The 23,570-nt window shown below is 35.4% G+C and overlaps 1 protein-coding gene, 1 non-coding gene and 1 pseudogene across 4 annotated transcripts in view; 2 read left to right on the plus strand and 1 right to left on the minus strand.

Moving 5' to 3' along the window:
* The window catches only part of Rab6a (RAB6A, member RAS oncogene family), a 64,629-nt gene that overhangs the window by 16,780 nt on the left and 24,279 nt on the right, over positions 1-23,570 (minus strand). The window contains exons 1-4 of one of the 3 annotated variants that reach the window (XM_071616474.1): positions 20,250-20,317; positions 8,611-8,669; positions 2,342-2,395; positions 539-644 (exon numbers count right to left, since the gene is read on the minus strand). In XM_071616474.1, the coding sequence (XP_071472575.1) occupies positions 539-644; positions 2,342-2,395; positions 8,611-8,640 (190 nt within the window). In that variant the 5' untranslated portion in view covers positions 8,641-8,669; positions 20,250-20,317. Of the gene's footprint in view, positions 1-366; positions 473-538; positions 645-2,341; positions 2,396-8,610; positions 8,670-20,249; positions 20,318-23,570 lie in introns of those variants that run through there. The other 2 variants (XM_027942570.2, XM_027942571.2) reach the window with 2 other exon arrangements.
* On the plus strand, positions 17,969-18,075 carry LOC114098662 (U6 spliceosomal RNA). The gene has a single exon (XR_003583767.1). It is a non-coding gene; the product is annotated as a U6 spliceosomal RNA (small nuclear RNA).
* LOC139706888 (tetratricopeptide repeat protein 14 pseudogene) lies at positions 17,991-19,915 on the plus strand (annotated as a pseudogene).

Here is a 23,570-nt window from a genome sequence, read left to right on the forward strand (position 1 = left end):
GCTTAGATGCAGAATACTTTTATATTAGAGAAATCTGAGATCAAATTAAATGAAAAAGGAGACTATAATTCCACTATAATTATGGCATGGCTTAGGGACAAAAGGATATTAAGAAAATATTTTAAAAAGATTCATAATTGGACCTGAAAGACAATTCTGGGGTGAAAAACTTGGCACAGTAGAAATGAAGCATATTGGTACAAACACCAAAGCAAGTACTTCTGACCTGGCTGGTCTGTGATAAAGTTTGCTATGACAAAACTTATTTTTACATGCCAGTAAGGAAAACAAGCACAAGACAAGAACATGCATGCAGGTAAGCTAGAGGTTGAAGAAGATCAGAAATGCATAATTCCCCCCACTCACTTGTGATATCATAAACAACAACTGCCACAGTGGAGTCACGAATGTAGCTAGGAATCAAGCTCCTGAACCGCTCTTGACCTGCTGTGTCCCATAATTGCAATCGTACCTAACAACAAAATCAGTCAAACAAGCAAGAAAAATAAGAAAGGTCAACCCGTTGCAATATACCTACTTGTGATATCGTAAACTACTACAGCTGCAGCAGAATCACGGATGTAACTGGGAATGAGGCTACGGAAACGTTCCTGACCCGCAGTATCCCACAGCTGCAGCCTGATCTGTGGGATGGGAAAAAATAAATAAAAAAAAAAAAAAAAAACCAAAACAAAAACAAAAAAACTAATACTTGGGGAAAAAAACGAAAAGAAAAAAAAGAAATAATGTTTTTTGTAAAGGGGGAGGATGAAAGGTAGAAAGAAGACTCATGCAAGAGGTTGCAAGGAAGTAAGGAATGAAAATTAACATAAAACTCCCTTTACAAAAAAATATAATATGAAAAATTTGCTCACTGTGAAGGTACATGACTGAAAAATGCCACTGTGAAAGATGACACAGAACTAGAAATATGAATTCACTTCTTTCTCTCCTTCTAATCTTTTAAAATCCCTGTCTTCCAGATGACAAAGAGTAGACTACTGATGTTCAAATACTGAACATAAAAGATAAAATGAAGGAAAATGTCAATGAGCAGCTCAAGCTAACAAGAGTAAAGGAATTAAGCTTTTTGAAAGCCTCTCTGAAGCTAAAACGTCTTTCCCACTGGGTCTAGAACAATGGATTTTTTTTTGTCTCCCCACCTCCAGTATTGGGATTGAACCCTGGGTTAAACCAGCACTTCACCCCTAAGCTATATCCCTAATCCTTTTAATTTTATTTTCAGTCAGGGTCTCATTAAGCTGCCCAGGCTGGCCTTGAATTTGTGCTCTTCCAGCCTCGGCCTGTGGAGTAGCTGGGATTACAAGCATGGTTTTTTGTTTTGCTTTGTTTTTTATTTTGCAGTGCTGGCAACTGTATCCAGGGCCTTCTGCATGTTAGGTGAGCACTCTACCACTGAGCTACATCTCCAGCTCTGATATCTTTCACTACTGTACTTCTTTCTCCCCAGAACATTATAGATAATGCATCAAAAAGGAGAAATATCTTTCTGCAACCCTACATAAAAATTTCTTTACTTTCTCACATCTACATTATAAGATGAAAAGTGTGAAAACAAGCATCAAGTTTTCTTACCAGTGTAAAGCAGTTTCCCAGCTTTCAAGGTTTAAGAAATGGTAATTATATATGAAGACAAAAGAAAACATCCAAAAGAAAAAATTCACACTAATAAGAAATAACACTGGAGATAAAATAGTTTTTGGGGGATGCAGGTCTTGCAATATTGCATCTAACTTATTTATTATTTAGGTGACAGGAATCATTTCAAGGAAGAGTAAGCTAGAATATAGAATTTACATTGTATTTAAAAGGGAAAACTCAAAAAGAATGGAAGATAAATATGCAAGTGCAAATATACATTATTTCTTCCTATTTAGTCACTTTGGAACATATCCTATTATGACAAAGAAAATCTTGGAAGTTCACAAAAGCATAATATTTGAATGATAGATTTCTGAATGTCTCAAATGATATTCCAAAGGTCTTCAGCAACTCTGATTTCTTCGTGAAAATTCTTTTCTCTCTTAAAGCTCTCTCTTGTCATTTTTCCAAATCAAGACAACAAATTTTGTTTAACAGGGCTAGGGATATTAGTATTTTACAAAACACTTGACGTTCTCTTCCTCTTTGGATCTTCAATTGGGTATAAAAAGTCAGAATGTGAAAAACAACTCGTGGTAATAACAGTTTTTCTCAAGGCCTATACACCAACTTTGGTAACTGCTAAGTACTTCTGATGGTGACAGTAACTGATAATAGTTTATCTGAGTTTTCTAACCTGGAGTGTTGGAGAAAACTGCACATTGAAAGCATTACTCACTGTTCGATCCTCCAAGTACATGGTTTTTGATAAAAAGTCAATGCCAATTGTTGCCTATAAAACAAAACAAGACAAAGTTAACAAATAATGGTGTGGCCAGCAGTTAAGGTGCAAATGGGATTCATGATTGTAGAAGAAACAACAAATAGATACACTATAGCCAAGTAAGAAGAAATAAAATTTTCAGTAATAATGGCTTCCACATATTAAGCACTTCTCTTTGTTAGGAATTACTTTAGGCTCTTTATATGATCATTTCTAATCATCAAACATTCCTGCAAGGTAACTTATTCTCATCCTTGTTTCTCTCATTTTACAGATAACAAGACCAAAGAATTTTAGTTTGCATATTTATATTTGAATATTCAAACATCTGTATTTGAACCCTAGTTTGAAGATTATTCTGAATATTCCCCAGGCAGAATGGTGCTATTTGTTCCACTAGTAATTTTATACAATATTGCTGATGTGAATTGTTGTTCTGCCTGAATTTCCTATATAATGGCTTGTCAACTGTCCTAATGCCACAGATTTCCAGAGACCCAGAAATATGATTTTTAAAAGAGATAGTTTTTCCAATATAAAAGAAAATTAGGCAGGGCTGGGGTTGTAGCTCAGTGGTTGAGCAATTGCCTCACATGCATGAGGAACTGGATTCAATCCTCAGCACCATGTAAAATAAATAAATGAATAAATAAAATAAAGATATATAAAAAAAAAGAAAATTAGGAACTGGAATTGTGGCTCAGTGGTAGAGTGCTTGCCTCACATGTAAGGCACTAGGCTCAATCCTCAACACCACATAAAAATAAGGAGACAGACAGACAGACAGACACACACACACACACACACAAATATATTGTGTCCATCTACCATCTACCACTAAAAAGAATATTTTTAAAAAAGAAAATTAGGCAAGGAAAACTTTTTCCTCATACTACACAATGATTATCAGCTTCCTTCTATGATCCAAATAATGAAATATTCTGTTATCTGGCTGCTACTTTGCCCATCAAGGAAGAGGGGGGAAAAAGGAGAAACAGTGAAAGAGTGGGAAAAAGGCAAAGACTAGAACAATGAAGGGAAAAAGTAGATAAGTTTAAGAATCCAAAATTAAATTTGGGAGGTAAAAAAAGAGAGGGGGGAAAAAAAGGTGGCAAAGGACCCAGAAAAAGTATACCGATGCAAATTCTACTACAGAAGATTAATCATCCCATTAGTAAATGTGCTTATGTATTTTTTATGTACATGTGTGTGCCTTATCAACTTTCCCCCTACATATCTTTGTGTTGTATTATGCAGAACAGAAACCAGGTAGATTGTGGGTTTTCTAAACGAGTTATTAAAAATTAAAGCATATTTAAAAACATGAAATCAAACACTGAATCAGAAAAGTGGTTCATGGGCTACAGGTATAGCTCAATGAATGTCTAGTATACACAAGCTGGGTTTGATTATAGGAGAAGAAAGGAAGAAAAAGTGGTTCAACCAGTTGGGATTTTATTTATTTCTCACTAGAATTTTGTGTAGAACAAAATTTTTTTTTTTTTTACCCGGTATTGATTTCAGGAACACTTAACCACTAAGCCACATCCCTAGCCCTTTTTTGTATTTTATTTAGAGATGAGTCTTACTGAGTTGTTTAGGGACTTGCTAAATTGCCGAGGCTGGCTTTGAATAGATACTCCTGTCTCAGACTCCTGAGCCACTGGGATTACAGGTGTGTGCCACTGCTTAGAGCTTTAACTTTAAAGGGTTAAGGGTATATTCAATTTACCACTATCTTTCTGAAAATGTTCCTTATGTGCCTAAAACTTACTGATTTATCTATGCCATCTTGTGCTTATATTTATTGGTAATCTCTAATATCCTTTGGAATAATAAGTCCTCTAAATCTAAAATAATTTCAAAAGTTATTCTGAGCAACATTATCTTGCTCAAGAATGAATTTACTCCTAAGAGAATAAAATCATGGCACTGGCAGGTAAATGGATGGAGTTGGAGAATATATTGCTAAGTGAAGCAAGCCAATCCCCAAACACCAAAGGCCGAATGTTTTCTTTGATATGAGGATACTGACTCATAATGGCAATGGCAGGGGAGCATAGAAGGAATGGAGAAACTTTATATAGGGCAAAGGGGAGGGAGGGGATGGGAGGGGGGAATGATGGTGGAATGAGTTAGACATCAGTACATGTATAAAGACATGGATGGTGTGAAAATACTTTGTATACAACAGTGACTTGAAAAATTGTGCTCTATATGTGTAATATGAAATGAATTGCATTTGCCATCATGTATAACAAATAAGAATAAATAATTTTAAAAAAAGAATGAATTTACTCCAATTGTGGAAATCTTTCCTGAGCTTATATTAAATTGAACTATATAAAAATTGCCAATGTTTTATTATTTTTAAATTATACAAATTGTAACAATATGGTTCAAACTAAAACTTGAAACTGTTAGATAAGTCTATGGTTTTACAATTGGAAAAAGAAAAGGAACTGTGAAAAACAAGAGCTACTTAAGAGAATCACTTCCACATACATATGGTCAATTCTTGATCTTTAAAGAATACTTGAGCTGGGTGCAGTGGTGTATACATGTAATCTCAACTACTCAGGAGGCTGAGGCGGAGGATTGCAAGTTCAAGGCCAACCTGGGCACCTCCTAACTTAGTGAGACTTTGTCTCAAAATGAAAAAGAAAAAGGGCTAGGGATTTAGTTCAGTGGTAGAGCATCCCTGGGTTTAGAACCCAGTAACATACACATAAACACACACACACACACACACACACACACACACACACAGAAAATACCTGAAACAATTTAAAGCCAATTTTTCTAAGTAAGAATGTAGAGTGCTATATGTCACACAAATTTTCTTTGATAGATTTATATCTTTGGACCTAGTACTGTACTTCTTATGAAAAAAATCATAGCAAATAATCATAAATTAGCCTCTCCTCTTAGTGCCAAAGTACATAACATTGGGCTTCCCCTTAGCAACTTTAACACAAAGAATCAAAATCTTTCCTTACTTGTCAAATTCCACATAACCTCACCCCATCAATGGCACTTTTGGTATGCTTAAAAGGTCTCCTTAATTTCTCAGAGAATTTGGGTATAATTAAAGTACTTTTAATACATCCAGAAAACTCTACAGTCTTTGCTCCCAATTCTTAAGGCTTAGTTCAAATTTTTTATGCTGTGATTTTTGGTTCTACTCTCACAGATTCAAGCTTATACCCTCAGGAATTCTTCATATCTGCCCCAATAACCTCAACACTTCTTTAGTCCCTGAGCCTGGCATTTGTGGGCCCTCTGCTGAAAAGAAATAGAAGCACTGCATAGAAACAAGACAAGTATGTCTTCTTCTTCTACTTCTAATTAATATCATACCAGAGGGTTTAATCGTCAATCTAATTGAAACAAACAAATGCACTGACGTTAACAGGCAACAGTTTAAAACTGACTACCAATAAATTTCATGATATGTAACAGTCAAAAAGGGTACCCTCTTCCTCCTCTAAAAACAGCAAATTAGGGCTGGGCATTATATAGATCAAAGTCATTACCATACTGTGACCATTCTTTCTTTAAGGCAGTACTTTTTTTTTTTTGGTAGTTATAGATAGACACAATATTTTCATTTTATTTATTTACTTATTTTTATGTGGTGCTGAAGATTGAACCCAGTGCCTCACACATGCGAGGCAAGTGCTCTACCACTGAGCTACAAATCCAGCCTTTTAAGGAAGTTCTTTCATAGCACTTTTAACTAGATGCATGATTTGATTGCTAACTTGTACAATTTTTCCCCACCAGAAGTTCTCTGAGAGCAAGGCTTGGTCTATTTGTTCATTGCTGGAACCCAGGATATAAAACTGTGCCTGCGGATTTGGCTTTTTTTTTTTTTTTTTTTTTGGTACCATAGATTACCCACTGAGCCAAATCCCCAGCCCTCCCCTACTTTTTTTTTTTTAAATTTTGAGACAGGGTCTCACTAAGTTGCTTAGGGCCTTGCTAAATTGCTGAGGCTGACTTTGAACTTTTGAACCTCCTGCCTTAGCCTCCTGAGCTCTTGGGACTATAGGTGTGTGCCACCATATCCTGGCTGGGACTAGCTTTCGTTTCAATGGGAAGAAGACCTTTCCCATATTAGAATGAAAGAATTGGTATAATTACATATCTAGAGCTGATGTAAGGAAAAAAGTAATAAGAGTTTTCCTGTTCACTAACTTCCATTTCCCTAACAAACATGGTCTTCAAAGTAAGGGCCAGAGAATAGTGGTTATAGTGATATAAAGATCAGGTTTGAGGAGTATAGAATAAATATAAAATAGTTACTAAACTCAGTAGAATTTATATAACCCAGCTGATACTAGCAACACTAACATTCAAAAAGAGAAAAGAAATGATGAATTCAATTACAATATGGATTTTGCCGGCAGATGAACTGAGCCAAAAGGAGCCTAGACATTTAACAATGTTTCCCATGGAATTTAAGGTAGAAAAGTAGGAAAGCAGAAGGTAGAAGGAAACAGAATTTGATGTTTACAAATATTATGAAAGAATTAGAGGATCTGAGGTTTTTATCTAAATTGCTGGCAGAAAATTTTACGTAATTATAATAAGAGTACTTGAACAAAAAACTTAGGATAGAAGTTGACAGTCTAAGAAGAAAATTCTATGGAGAATATCTGTAATGGTTCTACTAACCATAACATAAAAATCAATGATTTTGGTAGATCATGGAAATGAAAACACAGAAAGGAAAATAAAAATGAAAGTACAGGAGGTTAACAGATTTCTATGTGAACAATTACTAATGCCTCAAATGGTGATGGATCAGAATGAAGAAGAAAACAATGAGACAACACTTAAAGTCTTCAAAGACATAAAGACAAGCAATGTTTTTCTAAATGGTAAATGATAATAATCACAAAAGAATAAAGCTTTTGAGTTGGGTACAGTGGCACAAGCCTATAACCCCAGGAACTTTGCAACTCCAAGGTCAATCTCAGCAATTTAGTGAGACTCCCTAGAAACCTGGAAAGACCCTATCTAGAAATAAAAAATAGAAAGGGCTGGGGATGTGGCTCAGTGGGTATACGCCCATGGATTTAATCCCTGGTACCAAAAAGAGAAGAAAGCATTCAGTCTCTCATCATTAAATATAATGACTCTGTTTACCATTCTGAGAAAGTTCCCATCTATTTCTAGTTTGTTGAGTGTGTATGTATTTTAAAAGTAATAAAAATTGTACAAGTCTATGGGGTACAAAATGATGTTCAGATATATGTTTACATTGTATAATGATGATAGCAAGATAATTAGCTTATCTATCTCCTCAACCATTAATCTTTTCTCTATAATGAAACATTGAAACTCTAAAATAATAACCTAGCCTTCCAAGCTAGAGATAAAATCTCAGCGGCAGAGCACTTGGCCTAACATGTGCAAGGCCCTGGGTGCAATCCTCAGTACTGCAAAAAAGAAAGAAAAAAACACCAAAACCAAAAAACCTAACTTTTCCCATTTAAGGTTAGCCCTGCCTTCTGTCAATCATTTCCTGATCTAGTTACTGGGTTCACCATACCTGAATAATAAAATCTAAATTTTAAAGTAACTTCTTCCTTCAGCTTTCTTGGCTTTTCTTTTTCTAGCTTTTTAAGATGGAAGATTAAGTTATTAGTTTAATCTTTTCTGTATAGTACTGCTTTTAAGCTGTCTTCCATTAGCTTTGATATATTGTGTTTTATCTTTTTATTTATCTCAAAGTATTTTCTAATTTCTACTATAATTTCATCTTTGGCATTTATTAAGGAGCATATTGTTTAATTCCACCTATGAATGTCTCAAATTTCTTATGTTAATGATTTTTAATTTCATTAACTCATTTATTCTATTTCAAGTATAGATCAAAATGTTATAGAATTCCTAGACTTGGATTAATTCTCTATAAGAAAACATCCACTATCACTTCTAATTCCCTCCCTGATGGTATAGAAATGATCTTCCAATAAACTTTAGGAGAGGAGACAAATTGAATAAGGTTGAGAACTATGAGAAAAAGCATATATATGATCATATATATATGTGTGTGTATATATATATATATACATATAGTATTTTACACATTACAGAAAGTGCTTCTACATTCATGAATACATGTAAATATTACAAGTAAAATTTTTAAAAATCTTGAATGTTACTTCTAATACAGAATAGAAAACTATCATAAATTGATAAAAACAAATTACCTGATAAGTGTTGTCAAAACTGTCATACATGAATCTGGTGATCAAGGATGTTTTTCCAACTGAAAAGAAAAACATATTTGCTTAGTTAACACATTGTGTTCTCAGGCAATTCTATGAAGAACTGCAATTTAATTCTATGGAGAATATCTGTAATGGTTCTACTAACCCTAATTAAAAACCAACTATCCCCCAAGTTTGCCAATATTGTTGTTAAAGCAACAATCTCTTTAAATTAAGACCAATGGAACAGAATAGAAGACACAAAGACACACCCACATAAATATAGTTACCTCATACTAGAGGAAGGTGCCATAAACATATATTGGAACAAAGATAACCTATTCAACAAATGGTGCTGGGAAAACTGGAAATCCGTAGGTAGTAGAATAAAATTGAACCCCTATCTCTCATCCTGCATAAAAATTAACTCAAAGTAGATCAAGGACTTAGGCATTAGACCAGAGACCCTGCACTTACTAAAAGAAAAAGTAGGCCCAACCCCACATCATATCAGCTTAGGAACCAACTTCCTCAACAAGACTCCTATGGCACAAGAAGTACAATCAAGAATCAATAAATGGGGGAGCTGGGGTTGTGGCTCAGTGTAGAGTGCTTGCCTAGGATGTGTGAGGCACTGGGGTTTGATCCTCAGCACCACATATAAATAAATAAAGGTCCATCAACAACTAATAAAATATATATAAAAAAAGAATAAGTGGATGGAATCAAACTAAAAAGCTTCTTCACTGCAAAGGAAACAATCAAGAATGTGAACAGAGAGCCTACAGAATGGGAGAAAAATCTTTATCACCTGCATCTTAGAGTATTAATCTCCAGGTTATACAGAGAACTCAAAAAATTTAACACCCAAAAAACAAATAACCGGATCAATAAATGGGCAAAGGAACTGAACAGGCACTTCACAGAAGAAATACAAATGGTCAAATAATATATGAAAAAATGTTCAACACCTCTAGAATTAGAGAAATGCAAATTAAAACTACACGGAGTTTCCATCTCACTCTAGTCAGAATGGCAATTATCAAGTATACAAGTAACAATAAGTGTTGGTGAGGATGTGGGGGAAAAGGTACACTCATACATCACTGGTGGGACTGCAAATTGGTGCAACCACTATGGAAAGCAGTATCGAGATTCCTTAAAAAACTTGGAATGGAACCACCATTTGACCAAGTTGTCCCACTCCTCTGTCTATACCCAAAAGACTTAAAATCACTACAGTCACAGCCATAACAATGTTTATAGCAGCTCAATAGCCAAACTATATGGAACTATAGGTGTCCTTAAATGGATGAATGGATACAGAAAATATGACATACATACACAATGAAATATTACTCAGCCATAAAGAAGAATGAAATTATGGCTTTTGTTGGTAAATGGATGGTACTGGAGAATATCATGTTAAGTGAAATAAGCTAATCGCAAAAAAACCAAAGGCCGAATGTTCTTGCTGATATGTGAATGCTAACCCACAACAAGGGAGGGTAGAGAAGGAAAGAATATAAGTCCACTGGATTAGACAAAGGGAAACGAAGGGAAGAGAGTGGGCAGGGAAATAGGAAGGACAGTAGAATTAATGGGACATAACATTCCTAGTCTTGTATTTGAATGCACTACCAGTGTAACTCCACCTCATGTATGACCACAAGAATAGGATCCTAATTAGAATAAGCCATACTCATGTATGCATAATGTGCCAAACATTCTACTGTCATGTATAACTAAAAGGAACAAATTAAAAAAAAAAAAAAAAAAAGCACATGTACTAGTAGTACCTTCCTATAATCCAGCTACTCAGAGGCTGTGGCAGGAGGATCACAAATTTGAGGTCAGCCTGGACAATTTAGTGAGACACTATCTCAACATACATACATACATAAATGAAAAGGGCAATTCTATGAAGAACTGCAATTTCTTGAGGATGTAACTCAGTGCTTGCTTAGCATATGAGAGGTCCTGGGTTCCATTCCCAGTATAACAATAGTAACAGGAAAGAGTGTTTAGTTAAGAGTTGAGGAAAATGAAGAGTCTGATCTTGGGCTGAGGTTGTAGCCTAGTGGCAGAATGCCTGCCTAGCCTGTGTGGGACACTGGGTTCAATCATTAATACTGCATAAAACAAATAAATTAAATAAAGGTATTTTGTGCATCTACAACTACAAAAAATAAAAAAAAAAAAAAAGAATCTGATCTCACTACTTACACAGAGAAATCACAAAGATTCACAATTCTATTCTGTATTGGTATTTTTAGGAAAGGACCACTAGGCCAAAAATAGTGGAAAGTTGGAAATTTCCTTAGTAATGAGCATTATTTCCAAGAACAAAAACATACCAAATTATTTTTCTATCTTGGCACAGACTAAGTATTAAATAAATGCAAGAAATTCTATCAATTAGAAAGGCACTGGATAAATAAGTCTCTAATGCCTCCCAAAATATAAATACTTTGGGAGATGATAAAATCCATAACAAGTCATTTCCATTTTAGTATGTATTACATAAATTACATTACATTTTAGTATGAAAAGTTACTTAAACTTTTGATTTTAAGCTAATTTTTAGAGGCCAGATGCTGGCCTCTACCTCTCTTTTCATATGCCCTATGAAAACCTGACAGGGAGGTGCTGGGGTTGTGGCTCAGTGGTAAAGCACCTGCCTAGCACTTGGGTTGATCTTCAGCACCACATAAAAATAAACAAATAAAGGTATTATGTTCATCTACAACTTAAAAACAAACAAAAAACCTGAGAGGAAAAAGGATTCTCAGTATAGGTGGCCAGTATACAAAAATCAATTATATTTCTAGTGGCGGTGGCACAACCTAGGAGACTGAGACAGGAAGATAGTGAGTTCAAAGTCAACCTCAGCAACTTAGCAAAACTCTGTCTTAAAATAAAATATAAAAAGGGCTGAGGACATGGCTCAGTGGCTAAGCATCCCTGGGTTCCATCCTTGGTACCCTGCATCAAAAAAAAAATTTACTTGGAGAGGAAAAAGTAAATTAGAATAGCCAAGGCAAATTTACAGAACAAAACTGGGCAACTTATACTACTAAATTTTAAGATTTATCATTAACCTACAGTAAATAAGACAATGTGATATTAAAGTACTGAAAATGGCAAGCTCCAAATGGGAAATATCTGACCAAGGAAATAGTTTCAGCCTGACAGTGTAAGGTGCTACAAATACACACTCCCAGTGAAACTAGTAAAAAATTATTGATATTATAACAAATTAAACATTTAAATGCCTCTGAAAACAGTTCTAGCATAACAGCAAATAACAAAACATTTATTTTTTTAAAAAAATCTAAAGCTCAGTAAGAAAAGAGGCAGTTTATGGTATTTGAAGCAAAAACCATAAAGACGACTTTTTTTTTAAAAAAAAAGTTTTTTTTAGTTGTAGATGGACACAATACCTTTACTTTATCTGTTTATTTTTATGTGGTGCTGAGGTTTGAACTCAGTGCCTCCAATGTGCTAGGCAAGCGCTCTGCACTGAGCCACATCAGGTTTATTCATAATGGCAAAAAGCCAGAAGCAATCCAAATACCTACCAATAACAGAATGTATAAATTGTGGCATCACCATAAAATTCACACAGGCAAAAGTCATATCCTACTAATATAAAAAACTACATGGTTAAATTCAGACACTACATAGGAAAGGGAACTCAAAGAACATACATTGAATAATTCCAGTTACATAAATTCAAACCTGGCAAATTTTAGTCAGAATAGGAAGGGGTTTCCAACTGGCAAAGAGGGCCAGGGAATCTTCTGAATGCTGGAAATGATTTATATTTTTATTTGAGTGGCAGTTACGGGGGTATATAAATATGTTAAATTTCCAACAAGTCATATATTTAAGACTTCTCCAGTCAGGGGTGGTGTTGCACACCTGTAATTCCAGCGACTTATAAGACTGAGGCAGGAGAATAGCCATGTTCAAAGTCAGCGTGGAGAACTCTGCAAAATCCTCAGCAACTTACCAAGACACTGTTTCAAAATAAAAAATTAAAAAAAGGGTTGGGGATGTAGTTGAGTAGTAGAGCCTCTAGGTTCAATCTGAAAGACAAAGAAGGGGTGGAGGGAGGGAAAGGACAAACTATTCCTTTTACTCTCCAAGATTCATTCAACCTTGCCTCAAAACACTAGATTTGTTATTATACTCACAAATCCAGCTATTATAACAAATTTTTTTTAATTTTAATATTTATTTTTTAGTTTTTGGCTGACACAACATCTTTGTTTGTATGTGGTGCTGAGGATCCAACCCGGGCCGCACACATGCCAGGTGAGCGCGCTACCGCTTGAGCCACATCCCCAGCCCATAACAAATCTTTACCCAATCCTAATCAAGTTTCTTTCTTTTTTTTTTTTTTTTTTTTCTTTTTTGCAGGGGATGGGAGGGTACTGGGGATTTAACCTAGGGCCAATTTATCACTGAGCTATAATATATATCCCAAATTTATTATCTTTCTACCACCTACCTACCTATATACTTATTTATTTATTTTAATACTAGGGATTTAACTCAGGGGTGCTTAACCACCAAGCCACATCCTCAGCCTTTTCAATATTTTATTAGACAGGGTCTCATTAATTGCTGAGGTTGGGTTTGAATTGCAATCTTCCTGCCCCAGCCTCCGGAGTCACTGGGATTACAGGCATGTACCACAGCACCCAGTTTATTATTTATTCTGAGACAGAGTCTCACCCAGTTGCTTAGGGCCTCTCTAAATTGCTGAGGCTGGCCTTTAACGTGAGAACCTCCTGTCTCAGCCTCCTGAGTCACTGGGAGGGGGGGGTCACCATTCCCCCCAAAATACAGTATAGCTATTTACACAGCATTTACATTATATTAGGTATTACAAGTAATGATAAATATCATAAGTAACGACTTAAAGTACACGGCAAGAAAAAAAGCATACAGGAAGATATACACAAGGTTTTACTAAGCCATTTTATATAAAGGATTTGAGTATCCATGCATTTAGTTATCCAAGGGGTCCTGGAACCAAACAAGAAGAGACCAAGGGATGACTTTTTGTAAATAATCTATAAAATTTTACAATAATATTCACAATGCCTCTTCAGTGAAATAAAACCGACATGCTAGCCTAATTTCAGCATTTATAGTACTGTTTCTGGAACTGAACCATGTTTTTTTTAACATACTAGTTATACCCTCTTGCACTTCTACATAAGAACTTGCATTCCAATGATCTCAATGGGATTCCTATTTCATCTTAGTATACAACAAACACTAGCAAACAATTCAGGTGTGAAACCTAATCCAAATGACAGGGCTGTATCTTTGAAATACATGTAGCCCAGAGCAAATATAATGCAAAACTGAACCTACTCACATATTTCTTCATTTGAACAAGCACATACTAAAAGCCAGGGACTGAATGAATATAAAAGTAATTAAAACTTAGTCCTGTCAAGGTTAAATGTGCAAGACAGAAATAATTATTGTGCTGTTATAAAAAGTACAGAAGTTGTTATGGGAAGGGAACAGTTTCTATAATAAGACTGGATGGTAAGAAAAAACTTCCCAGAGAATAATGACTTTACAGATGAGATCTGAAGGAGACATTAGTCAGAAAAATTAACAAACTTCATGGCTTTCCCTGTATCAGAAAACTTATTTTTAGAACGTAACAAATTTAAATCTATAACTCTACCTGAGATTAACAGAATTCTTCAAATTCAAGTAAGAAAAGCTAATTTGTAATGAACCATATGCAGGATATTACTTTAAGATACAGTTAAGATAGTTTAAGATACTCTTTCCAGTTTTTTACTTCAAATATTAAACCTATTCCAATCTCTTACCGAGTAAACAGGCAATATTTGAGGAGACAGCTTCTGGATTTGAATTCTAGTTCTACTTTTCCCATACCACAAAATTTGCCCTTTTTTTTTTTTAAGAGAGAGAGAGAGAATTTTAATATTTATTTTTTAGTCCTCGGCGGACACAACATCTTTGTTTGTATGTGGTGCTGAGGATCGAACCCGGGCCGCACGCATGCCAGGCGAGTGCACTACCGCTTGAGCCACAGCCCTTTTAAGGCAAAAAATTCAGTCATTTTTAGTATATTCAGACAGTTGTGCAACCACCATTACTAACAAGTCCAGAACATTTTCATCACTCAAAAAAAAAAAAAAAAAAAAAAAAACTCCTACAACCACTTAATTTCCCATTTCTCCCATTCCCCAGACCTTGGTAACCACTAATCTACTTTCCTTTCTATGGATTTGTCTATTCTACCTATCAACTTTACTAGCTATGTAACTTGTACAGTTTAATCTTCCCAATTTTATAAAATAAGGATAACATTTCCTATCTTGATTGCTTAATACCAGCAAAGTGCTTAATATGATTGGCCATGCTCAGTGAATGCAGTAAGCCATTAATATTTTAGAAGATAGTCCCCTTTCTCAATCTAAGATTTCACTGGAAAACTGAAGATAATTCAAGACAAAGGTATCTCTTAACTGAAAACAAGTGCTAGCAGGTGGGGGTATAAATCAGTAGTGAAGTGGCTTAGCATGCTTAAAGGCTCTGGGTTCAAAACCTACCACTGCCAAAATAAAAAAACAAAACAAGTATAGTCCATAAAGCAGGTTTAACAAACTTCAAGGTTTTGAAATCATGAAGAATATGTTCTCTCCCTTCAGTGAAACTAAACAAGAAATGTATAACTAAAGATAATCTAGAAAGTCCTGAAATGCTTGGAAATAATGATAACACCCTCACTCGCTCCTTTGTTCCTTTCTTTTTTTTAGTTGTAGATAAAACAATACCTTTATTTTATTTTTTATTTTTATGTGGTGCTGAGGATAGAACCCAGCGCCTCACATGTGCGAGGCAAGCGCTCTGCTGCTAAGCCATAATCCCAGCCCTGTTCCTCCTTTCTTTCCTTCCCTTTTCTTTTTTTAAACACTGGAGATTGAACCTAAGACCTTGCACAAGGAACTACATCCCTGGCCTTTTTAAATTTTGTATTAGTTTTGAGACAAGATCTGGCTAGGCTGCCCAGAATGCACTTGAACTTGTTATCCTCCTGCCTCAGACTCCAAAGTAGCCGGATTACAGCATTATAGCACCTATGTCTGCCATTTATTTTATTTTCCTTTAAAAAATTTTTATTGGTACATTATATATAATAATAATGGGATACACTGTGATAGTCAGACATTGTGGCAGCTATTTCTTTCCTTTTTTTTTTTTTTTTTTTTTGTGGTGCTGGGAATGGAACCCTCTGCTCTGGCACTGTACCCCACAACCCAAGAAGTATTATTTGTAACCCCTGGATTTACAAAGTCACAGATTACTAAAAATAATCTGAACTGATAATGAAATTTTAACATAAAGTGTGCATTATTCAAAATAGCTAAAAAGTGGAAACAAACTAAATGTCCATCAATTGATGAACGTATAAACAAAAAGTGATTATCCATACAATGGAATATTTTTCAGTCATGAAAAGGAATGAGGTACTGATACCTGCTACCAAAAGAAAGTACCTTGAAAACACCACATTAAAAGACAAGTCAAAGAAGATCATATGGGGGCTGGAGTATGGCTCAGTGGTAGAGCGCTTGCCTAGCATGTGCGAGGCGCTGGGTTCGATCCTCAGCACCACATAAAAATAAAGGTATTGTGTCCAACTACAACTAAAAAAAATATTTTTAAAAAAAGATCATATGTTGAGCTGGAGATGTGGCTCAAGCTGTAGCATGCTCACCTGGCATACATGCAGCCTGGGTTCAATCCTCAGCACCACATATAAACAAAGATGTTGTGTCCGCCGAAAACTAAAAAACAATAAACATTAAAAAAAATTCTCTCTCTCTCTCTAAAAAAAAAGATCATATGTTAATTCCATTTATTACACGTTTAAAACCGGCAAATACAGAAAGAAAAAAATAGATTAGTGATTGCTTACATCTGGGGAGGGGGAAATAGTGATAGCTAAAGGATTCAGGGATTCTTTTTGAGGTTGCACCACTTTGTAAATATAATATATACTATAATATATAATAATATACAGTAAATGGCACATATATTATATATATATATAATATACCATTGAACCATACACTTCTTTTTTTTTTTTTTTAATATTTATTTCTTTTAGTTATTGGCGGGCACAACATCTTTGTTTGTATGTGGTGCTGAGGATCGAACCTGGGCCGCACGCATGCCAGGCGAGCGCGCTACCGCTTGAGCCACATCCCCAGCCCCTGAACCATACACTTCAAGTGGTTGAATTATATAATTTTATCTCAATAAAGCTGTTAAAGAACTTATGGGAGCTGGGCGTGGTGGTGTACACCCATAATCCCAGCAACTCAGAAGACTGAGGCAGGAAGTTTCCAAGTTCAAAGACAACCTCAGCAACTTAGCGAAGCCCTGCCTAAAAAATAAAAAGGGCTAGGGATGTGGCTTAGTGGTTAAGTGCCCCTGGGTTCAATCCCTGGTAGAGAGAGAGAGAGAAAACTTATGGGGCCAGGTGCGGTATTATACAAGTATAATTCCAGCTACTGGAGGCTGAGGCAGGAAGACTGCAATTTAGAGGCCAGTCTGGACAACTTAGCAATAACCTTTCTTGAAATTTAAAAGAAAAGGGCTGGGGATGTATCTTAGAATGCACAAAGCCCTGGGTTCAATTACCAGTATTGCCCCCAAACCAAAACATTCGCACGTGTGCTTGCGCACGCACACACACACAAAATTTATATGGATGACGAATAGTGGTGATGGTTGTATAAATAATGTCAATCTACTTTTTTTTTGGTACCAAGGATTGAGCCCAACAGAGCTTAACCACTGAGCCATATCACTAGTCCTTTTTAGTTTTTTGAGACAAGGTCACTAGGTTGCTTACCGTTTCATTAAATTGCTGAAGATAGCTTTGAACCTGTCTGTAATCCTCCTGTCTGTCTCCTGAGCTGCTGGGATTACAGGTGTGTGTCACCATACCCAGCTGTGAATGTACTTAATATCCTTGAACTATAAGCCTAAAAATGCCTAAAATGGTAACTTTTGTTACAAGTTATGTAGCACAATTTTTTTATTTATTTTCTTTTTTGCAGAGCTGGGGATCAAACTCAGGGCCTCAGGCATGCTAGGTAAGTGCTCTACCATTGACCTATGTCCCTACCCCTTTATATCTTATTTTAAGATAGGGTGTCAATAACTTGTCCAGGTTGGTCAAGTTGTGATCCTCCTACATCAGCCTCCCTAGTCGCTGGGATTACAGGCATGCACAACCATGCCTGGCTTTTACAACAATTTTTTTTAAAAAACCTCTTAATAGGTGCTCGCTTCGGTAGCACATATACTAAAATGGGAACGATACAGAGAAGATTAGCATGGCCCCTGCGCAAGGATGACACGCAAATTCGTGAAGCGTTCCATATTTTTTATTTTAAGGTTGGACGCCATGTGGATGCTATGAATGAATACAATAAAGCTCTGGAAATAGATAAGCAAAATGTGGAAGCTTTGGTAGCTCGTGGAGCATTATATGCAACAAAAGGAAGTCTGAACAAAACAATAGAAGATTTTGAGCTTGCATTGGAAAACTGTCCAACTCACAGAAATGCAAAAAAATACCTCTGCCAAACACTTGTAGAAAGAGGAGGGCAGCTAGAAGAAGAAGAAAAGTTTTTAAATGCTGAAAGTTACTATAAGAAAGCTTTGGCTTTGGAGGAGACTTTTAAAGATGCAGAGGATGCTTTGTAGAAACTTCATAAATATATGCAGAGAAAAACAAGCTGAAAAGGAAGAAAAGCAGAAAACAAAGAAAATAGAAACAAGTGCAGAAAAGTTGTGTAAGCTCTTACAAGAGGAGAAAAGGCTAAAGAAGAAGAAAATCATCCTCCTCTTCAAGTGTTTCTTCTGCTGATGAATCAGTTTCTTCCTCATCTTCTTCCTCTTCTGATCACAGAAGGCATAAGAAACGAAGGAGGAACCGGTCAGAGTCTTCTTGCAGTTCCAAAAGGCATTCATCTAGGGCATCTTCAAGTCAGATAGATCAGAATAGGAAAGAGGAGTGCTATCCAGTTCCAAGTAATACTTCTGCATCTTTTCTTAACCAAAAACAAGAAGTGGAAAAACTACTGGAAAAGCAAGACAGGTTTCAATATCAAAAGACACAGGTAAAAGAGAAAGATAAGTGCCCTCTTTCTTCCTCTTCAGCTGAAATACCAGATGATTTTTGGAGGTAGGTCTGAAGATCCAAGAGATTTTTACAATAGCTATAAAACCCAGGCAAGTAGTAGCAAAACTGAAAAGCCATATAAATCAGAAAGACATTTTTCCAGTAGAAGAAATTCCTCAGATTCCTTCTATAGGAATTCAGAGGACAAGATAAAAATGTATGGTCACAGGAGATTTGAAAAAGACATAGAGGGAAGAAAAGAGCACTATAGAAGGTGGGAGCCAGGTTCTGTGAGGTATTCCACTTCACCAGCAAGTTCAGACTACTCTTGGAAGTCAGTTGAAAAACACAAAAAATACAATTATTCTGGATCACGTGATTTCAGTAGACACGAGCAAAGATACTGGGTAAATACAAATCAAGAATATGAAAGAGAGGACAATTCTGGGGAAGATAACAAAACAGAGATTCCAGAAGAAGATGGACTAAAAAGTAAAGAGCAACCAGAAAGCAGAGTTAAAAAAAATTTACCTCAAAATTTACTCAATATATTTAATCAGATAGCTGAGTTTGAGAAAGAAAAAGGAAATAAGCAAAAAAAAAATAATATTTCATGGAAATCTGCATGGTTACACTAAAATGCTGTTGAAAGTTTTGGGGTGTTTTAGTCATTAACAATCTGATGCAGAAATGTCTGCTCTTAAGATTATTTGTAAAGATTACTGAATCCCTTTTTTTTTTCCCTCAAATTTTATTTGTTTCAGTTGTAGGTCCCTTTGTCACAACCTGAGTTTTAGGCTTTTTGTGGGTATGTTTATGTATAGTGTATTTCTTACTCTATTTAAACTTCTTCACCTGAAGATAATTCTCTGACAGCATTGTTTCTTTGTTATATTATGGTGTGTGAGAATTCTGTGGCTCACCTACCTTGCCGTATGCAAGAAAATTAAATTCATGCATTGAACGCTTAGATCACTTTCATCAAAAATTGTATCTTCTGTTCAATTAAAAGCCCTCAGCTTTTGGGAAAACAAAAAACAAAAAACAAAAAAACACCTCTTAATAGCAAAAAATAAAAAGTAAAACCAAAAAACTACAGAGGATTTGTAAAGAATACCCAGGATTCAAAGAATGTAAGACTGGTGTTTGTACAAATGAAGAAGCTTCAATTATCCTGCAACCCATAAATGACAAATTATGACCCACTTCACAATTCTTGGTCAGTTACACAGGCCAAATAGTACTGAATCTGACCAATTAGATATTTATAATTTTCTACTTATTTCTTAAATCACAGACACTGCTATAAAATATTAATGCACTATCATAATCACAGCTTAAATAATATGCTATGATTTTAAGAACACAGCTAAGCAAAAAACATTATTTATAGTCACTGTTCCATCATGATAACAAAGACAGCTGAGAAAAGTACCTGGGATCACAGTAGAAAAACTCAGCTGCAAGCCAACTTCACTGAACTATCATATCCAAGGATGTCTCCCCTAGGTGATGCAATTCTATAGCAAAACAGAAAATCAATTAAACCAAGCTAGACTACTTTAATGTTGCTAACCCAGTCCATAACACTGAAGTTTAGTAACATAGCAGCCTTTTTCTAGACCTACACTGAATATTTTGTTTCTCCTAAAGTTATGAAACAAAAACCACACTTACACAATCATATATTTAAATGAAGAGAATGAGTTTGGTTACACATATTTGTTGAATTAAATAACATCGTATCTATACTCCAAAGTTCCTTTTAGTAAAGGTGTTTTATTTCTTTACAATATTTATTAGATTCTCTGAGTTTCAGGATGATAAAAGTGGTAATACTCAAAGAGCTAAAAACCTACCTACACATAAAGCATGCATATGGGGGACTGGGGATATAGCTCAGAGGTAGAGAACACTTTGTGTTTCAATTCCCAACACCACAGGAAAAAAGAAAAGACAAAAAAAGTGGCACAAAGATGTTACTGCTTTAGTCATAACTGCCAAAAGTTATAAGCAATTAAAATGTCCTTCCATAGGTAAGTGGATAAACAAACTGAAGTATACCCAGTCAATGGAATTTATTCAGTACTAAAAAGGAATAAACTATAAAACCATGAGACATGTAGCGTCTATAAATGTATGATTCTAAATGTAAGAGGCCAATCTAAAAAGACTGTATGATTCCAACTACTATAGGACATTCTAGAGAAGGCAAAACTAAGGAAACAGTAAAAATATTAGCTGGCCAGGGGCTAGAAGTAGGGATAAACAGGGAGAGGACAGAAGATGTTTAAAACTTTTTCTTTTTTTATTATTTCTTACATATATGACAATAGCGGAGTGCATTACATTCATAATTATCCATTCACAGCAAAATTTTTGTAACTATATAAAGTATGTTCATACCAAATTATGCCATTATACATGAGCTTTTTTTTTTTTTTTTTTGCAAAACTTTTGTGTTTTTTAAAAGTGTGAAAACTCTCTGTATGAGACAACAATGATGGATACATATCATTATACATTTGTCCAAATTCACAGAATGTACACCACCTCAAGTGAAACCTAATATAAATGATGGACTCTAGGTAATAATTATGTAGATTCATCATTTTAAATAAATCTACCACTCTAATGGTGGATACTGAAAAAGGGTAAGACTAAGTATTTGCGTAGGCAAGGAGTGTATATGAAATCATGGTGCTTTTCTCTCAATTTTGCTGTCAACCTAAAATTGATCTAAAAAAAAGCCCTAAATTAAAAAAATTTTTTTTTACTCACATTAAAGTTGAAAACAAGAAAGATGCAAATATATAAATATCCACTAGATATTCTTACCAAAGATAAAAAGTAAATAAATATTATAATGCTTAGATGACTAGTATTTATTTCTTACTTCATTCCAAAACTATTAATTGCTAGTAAATAAGGAAGTTGAGAGATGAGAATGCAAAAACAAATAAGGTCTGTATCTAAAATGAGTTTACAATCCACTGAAGGAAATAAACATGCATACATACAAAAGAGAACAAGAAAAGGAAGCACTGTGCTGTGCCTAACCTATGGACTGATGGGTTAACCTTTTCTCGATTTATAAAACATTCCAGGGCTCCCCAGTATCCATAAGATAAAGTCAAGTCTTTAGCAGGTATTTAAAGACTTTTACAATCAAACTTGAGCCTAGTCTCTAGTCTCATCTCCCACCCTTGACAAACATTAACACCATTTGCCAATCATGGAAGGCTATTACTTATTCTCCAAGTGTACTATGTACTTTGGAGCCTGAGCCTTTTCTCATATAATGTAGTTTTGTGGAACTTCTCTTTCTTGGTTACATTATGAGCTTATAAATTTGTTATCACATATGGTTATGCCTGAAGAAAAGAAAAAATTAAATTGTCTTTCAAAATTATATTCAGCCTCAAGTCTTGAAAAATATTTCAGATAGCACAAGTTATACATTAACAATGTGGGAAGGGGGCGGGTTGTGACTCAGTGGTAGAACACTTACCTAGCATGTACGAGGCCCTGGGTTCGGTCCTCAGCACCATGTAAAAATAAATTTTAAAAGGTATCATGTCCAACTACAACTAAAAGAATATTTAAAAAAAAAGAAGAAGAAGAATGTAGCCGGTACTGTGGTCCATGTCTGTAATCCCAACAGCTCAGGAGGCTGAGGCAAGAGGATTGCGAATTCAATGCCAGCCTCAGCAATGGTGAGGTGGCTAAGCAACTCAGTGAGACCTGTTTCTCTAAATAAAATACAAAACAGGGATAGGGATGTGGCTCGGTGGTTGAGTGCCCCTTAGTTCAAATTCCAGTAAACCCCCCCTCCCCCCAAAAAAACAAGGTATCATAAGGATAAAAGATGAGTCAAGGGCTGGGGATGTGGCTCAGTGGTTAAGCACTCTTGTGTTCCATCTCTAGCACAAAAAAAAAAAAAAAAAAAAAAAGAGCTGGGGATGTAGCTTAGTGGAAGACCTGTGGGTTCAATTTCCAGTATTACAAACACACACACACACACACACACACACACAAAATATATATATTTGGTTTTAAAATAAATCCACCATCTTCTTAATGTGCTTTTTTTTTCCTAGACAATTTTTCCCTTCCTTGTGTTATTTGTAGTCTTTTGAAAATCATTTCAAAATCCCCCCCCCCAACTGGGTGAGGGTTGAACACAAGGGCATTCTACCACTGAGCCACATCCCGACCCCTTTTTATTTTTCTTATATTTTTGAGTCAGAAGCCCCCTAAGCTGCTCAGTCTGGCCCTGAACTTGAGAGCAAGGACTCAGCCTCTGGAGGTGCTGGGATTATAGGCATGCCCCACTATACCCAGTTTATTGATAATTATATTAAATGTAAGTGTACTGATGTTTCAATTTTTAAAAGTTTATCTGATTGGACAAGCACAAAGCCTAACTAATGACTAAACTATATGCTACTTATTAAGATATCTGAAACCTAAGAATATAAAGAGGCTGAAAATAAAGACAGAAAACACAACCAAAAGATGGTATTATATTATTATCAAAGTAAAGCCAGTGGGCACAACAGCGGTACATGCCTGTAATCTCAGGAGGCTAAGACAGGAAGATCCTAAGTTCAAAGCCAACCTCAGCAACTTAATTAGACCCTAAGCAATTTAGCAAAACCCTGTCTCAAAAAATAAAGAGAGCTGGAGATGTGGACCAGTGATTAAGCACCTCTGGGTTCAATCTGATACCCAAATAAAGAAAGAAAGAAAGCAA

This window comes from Marmota flaviventris, chromosome 9, assembly GCF_047511675.1.
Source record: "Marmota flaviventris isolate mMarFla1 chromosome 9, mMarFla1.hap1, whole genome shotgun sequence".
Taxonomy (NCBI): Eukaryota; Metazoa; Chordata; class Mammalia; order Rodentia; family Sciuridae; genus Marmota; species Marmota flaviventris.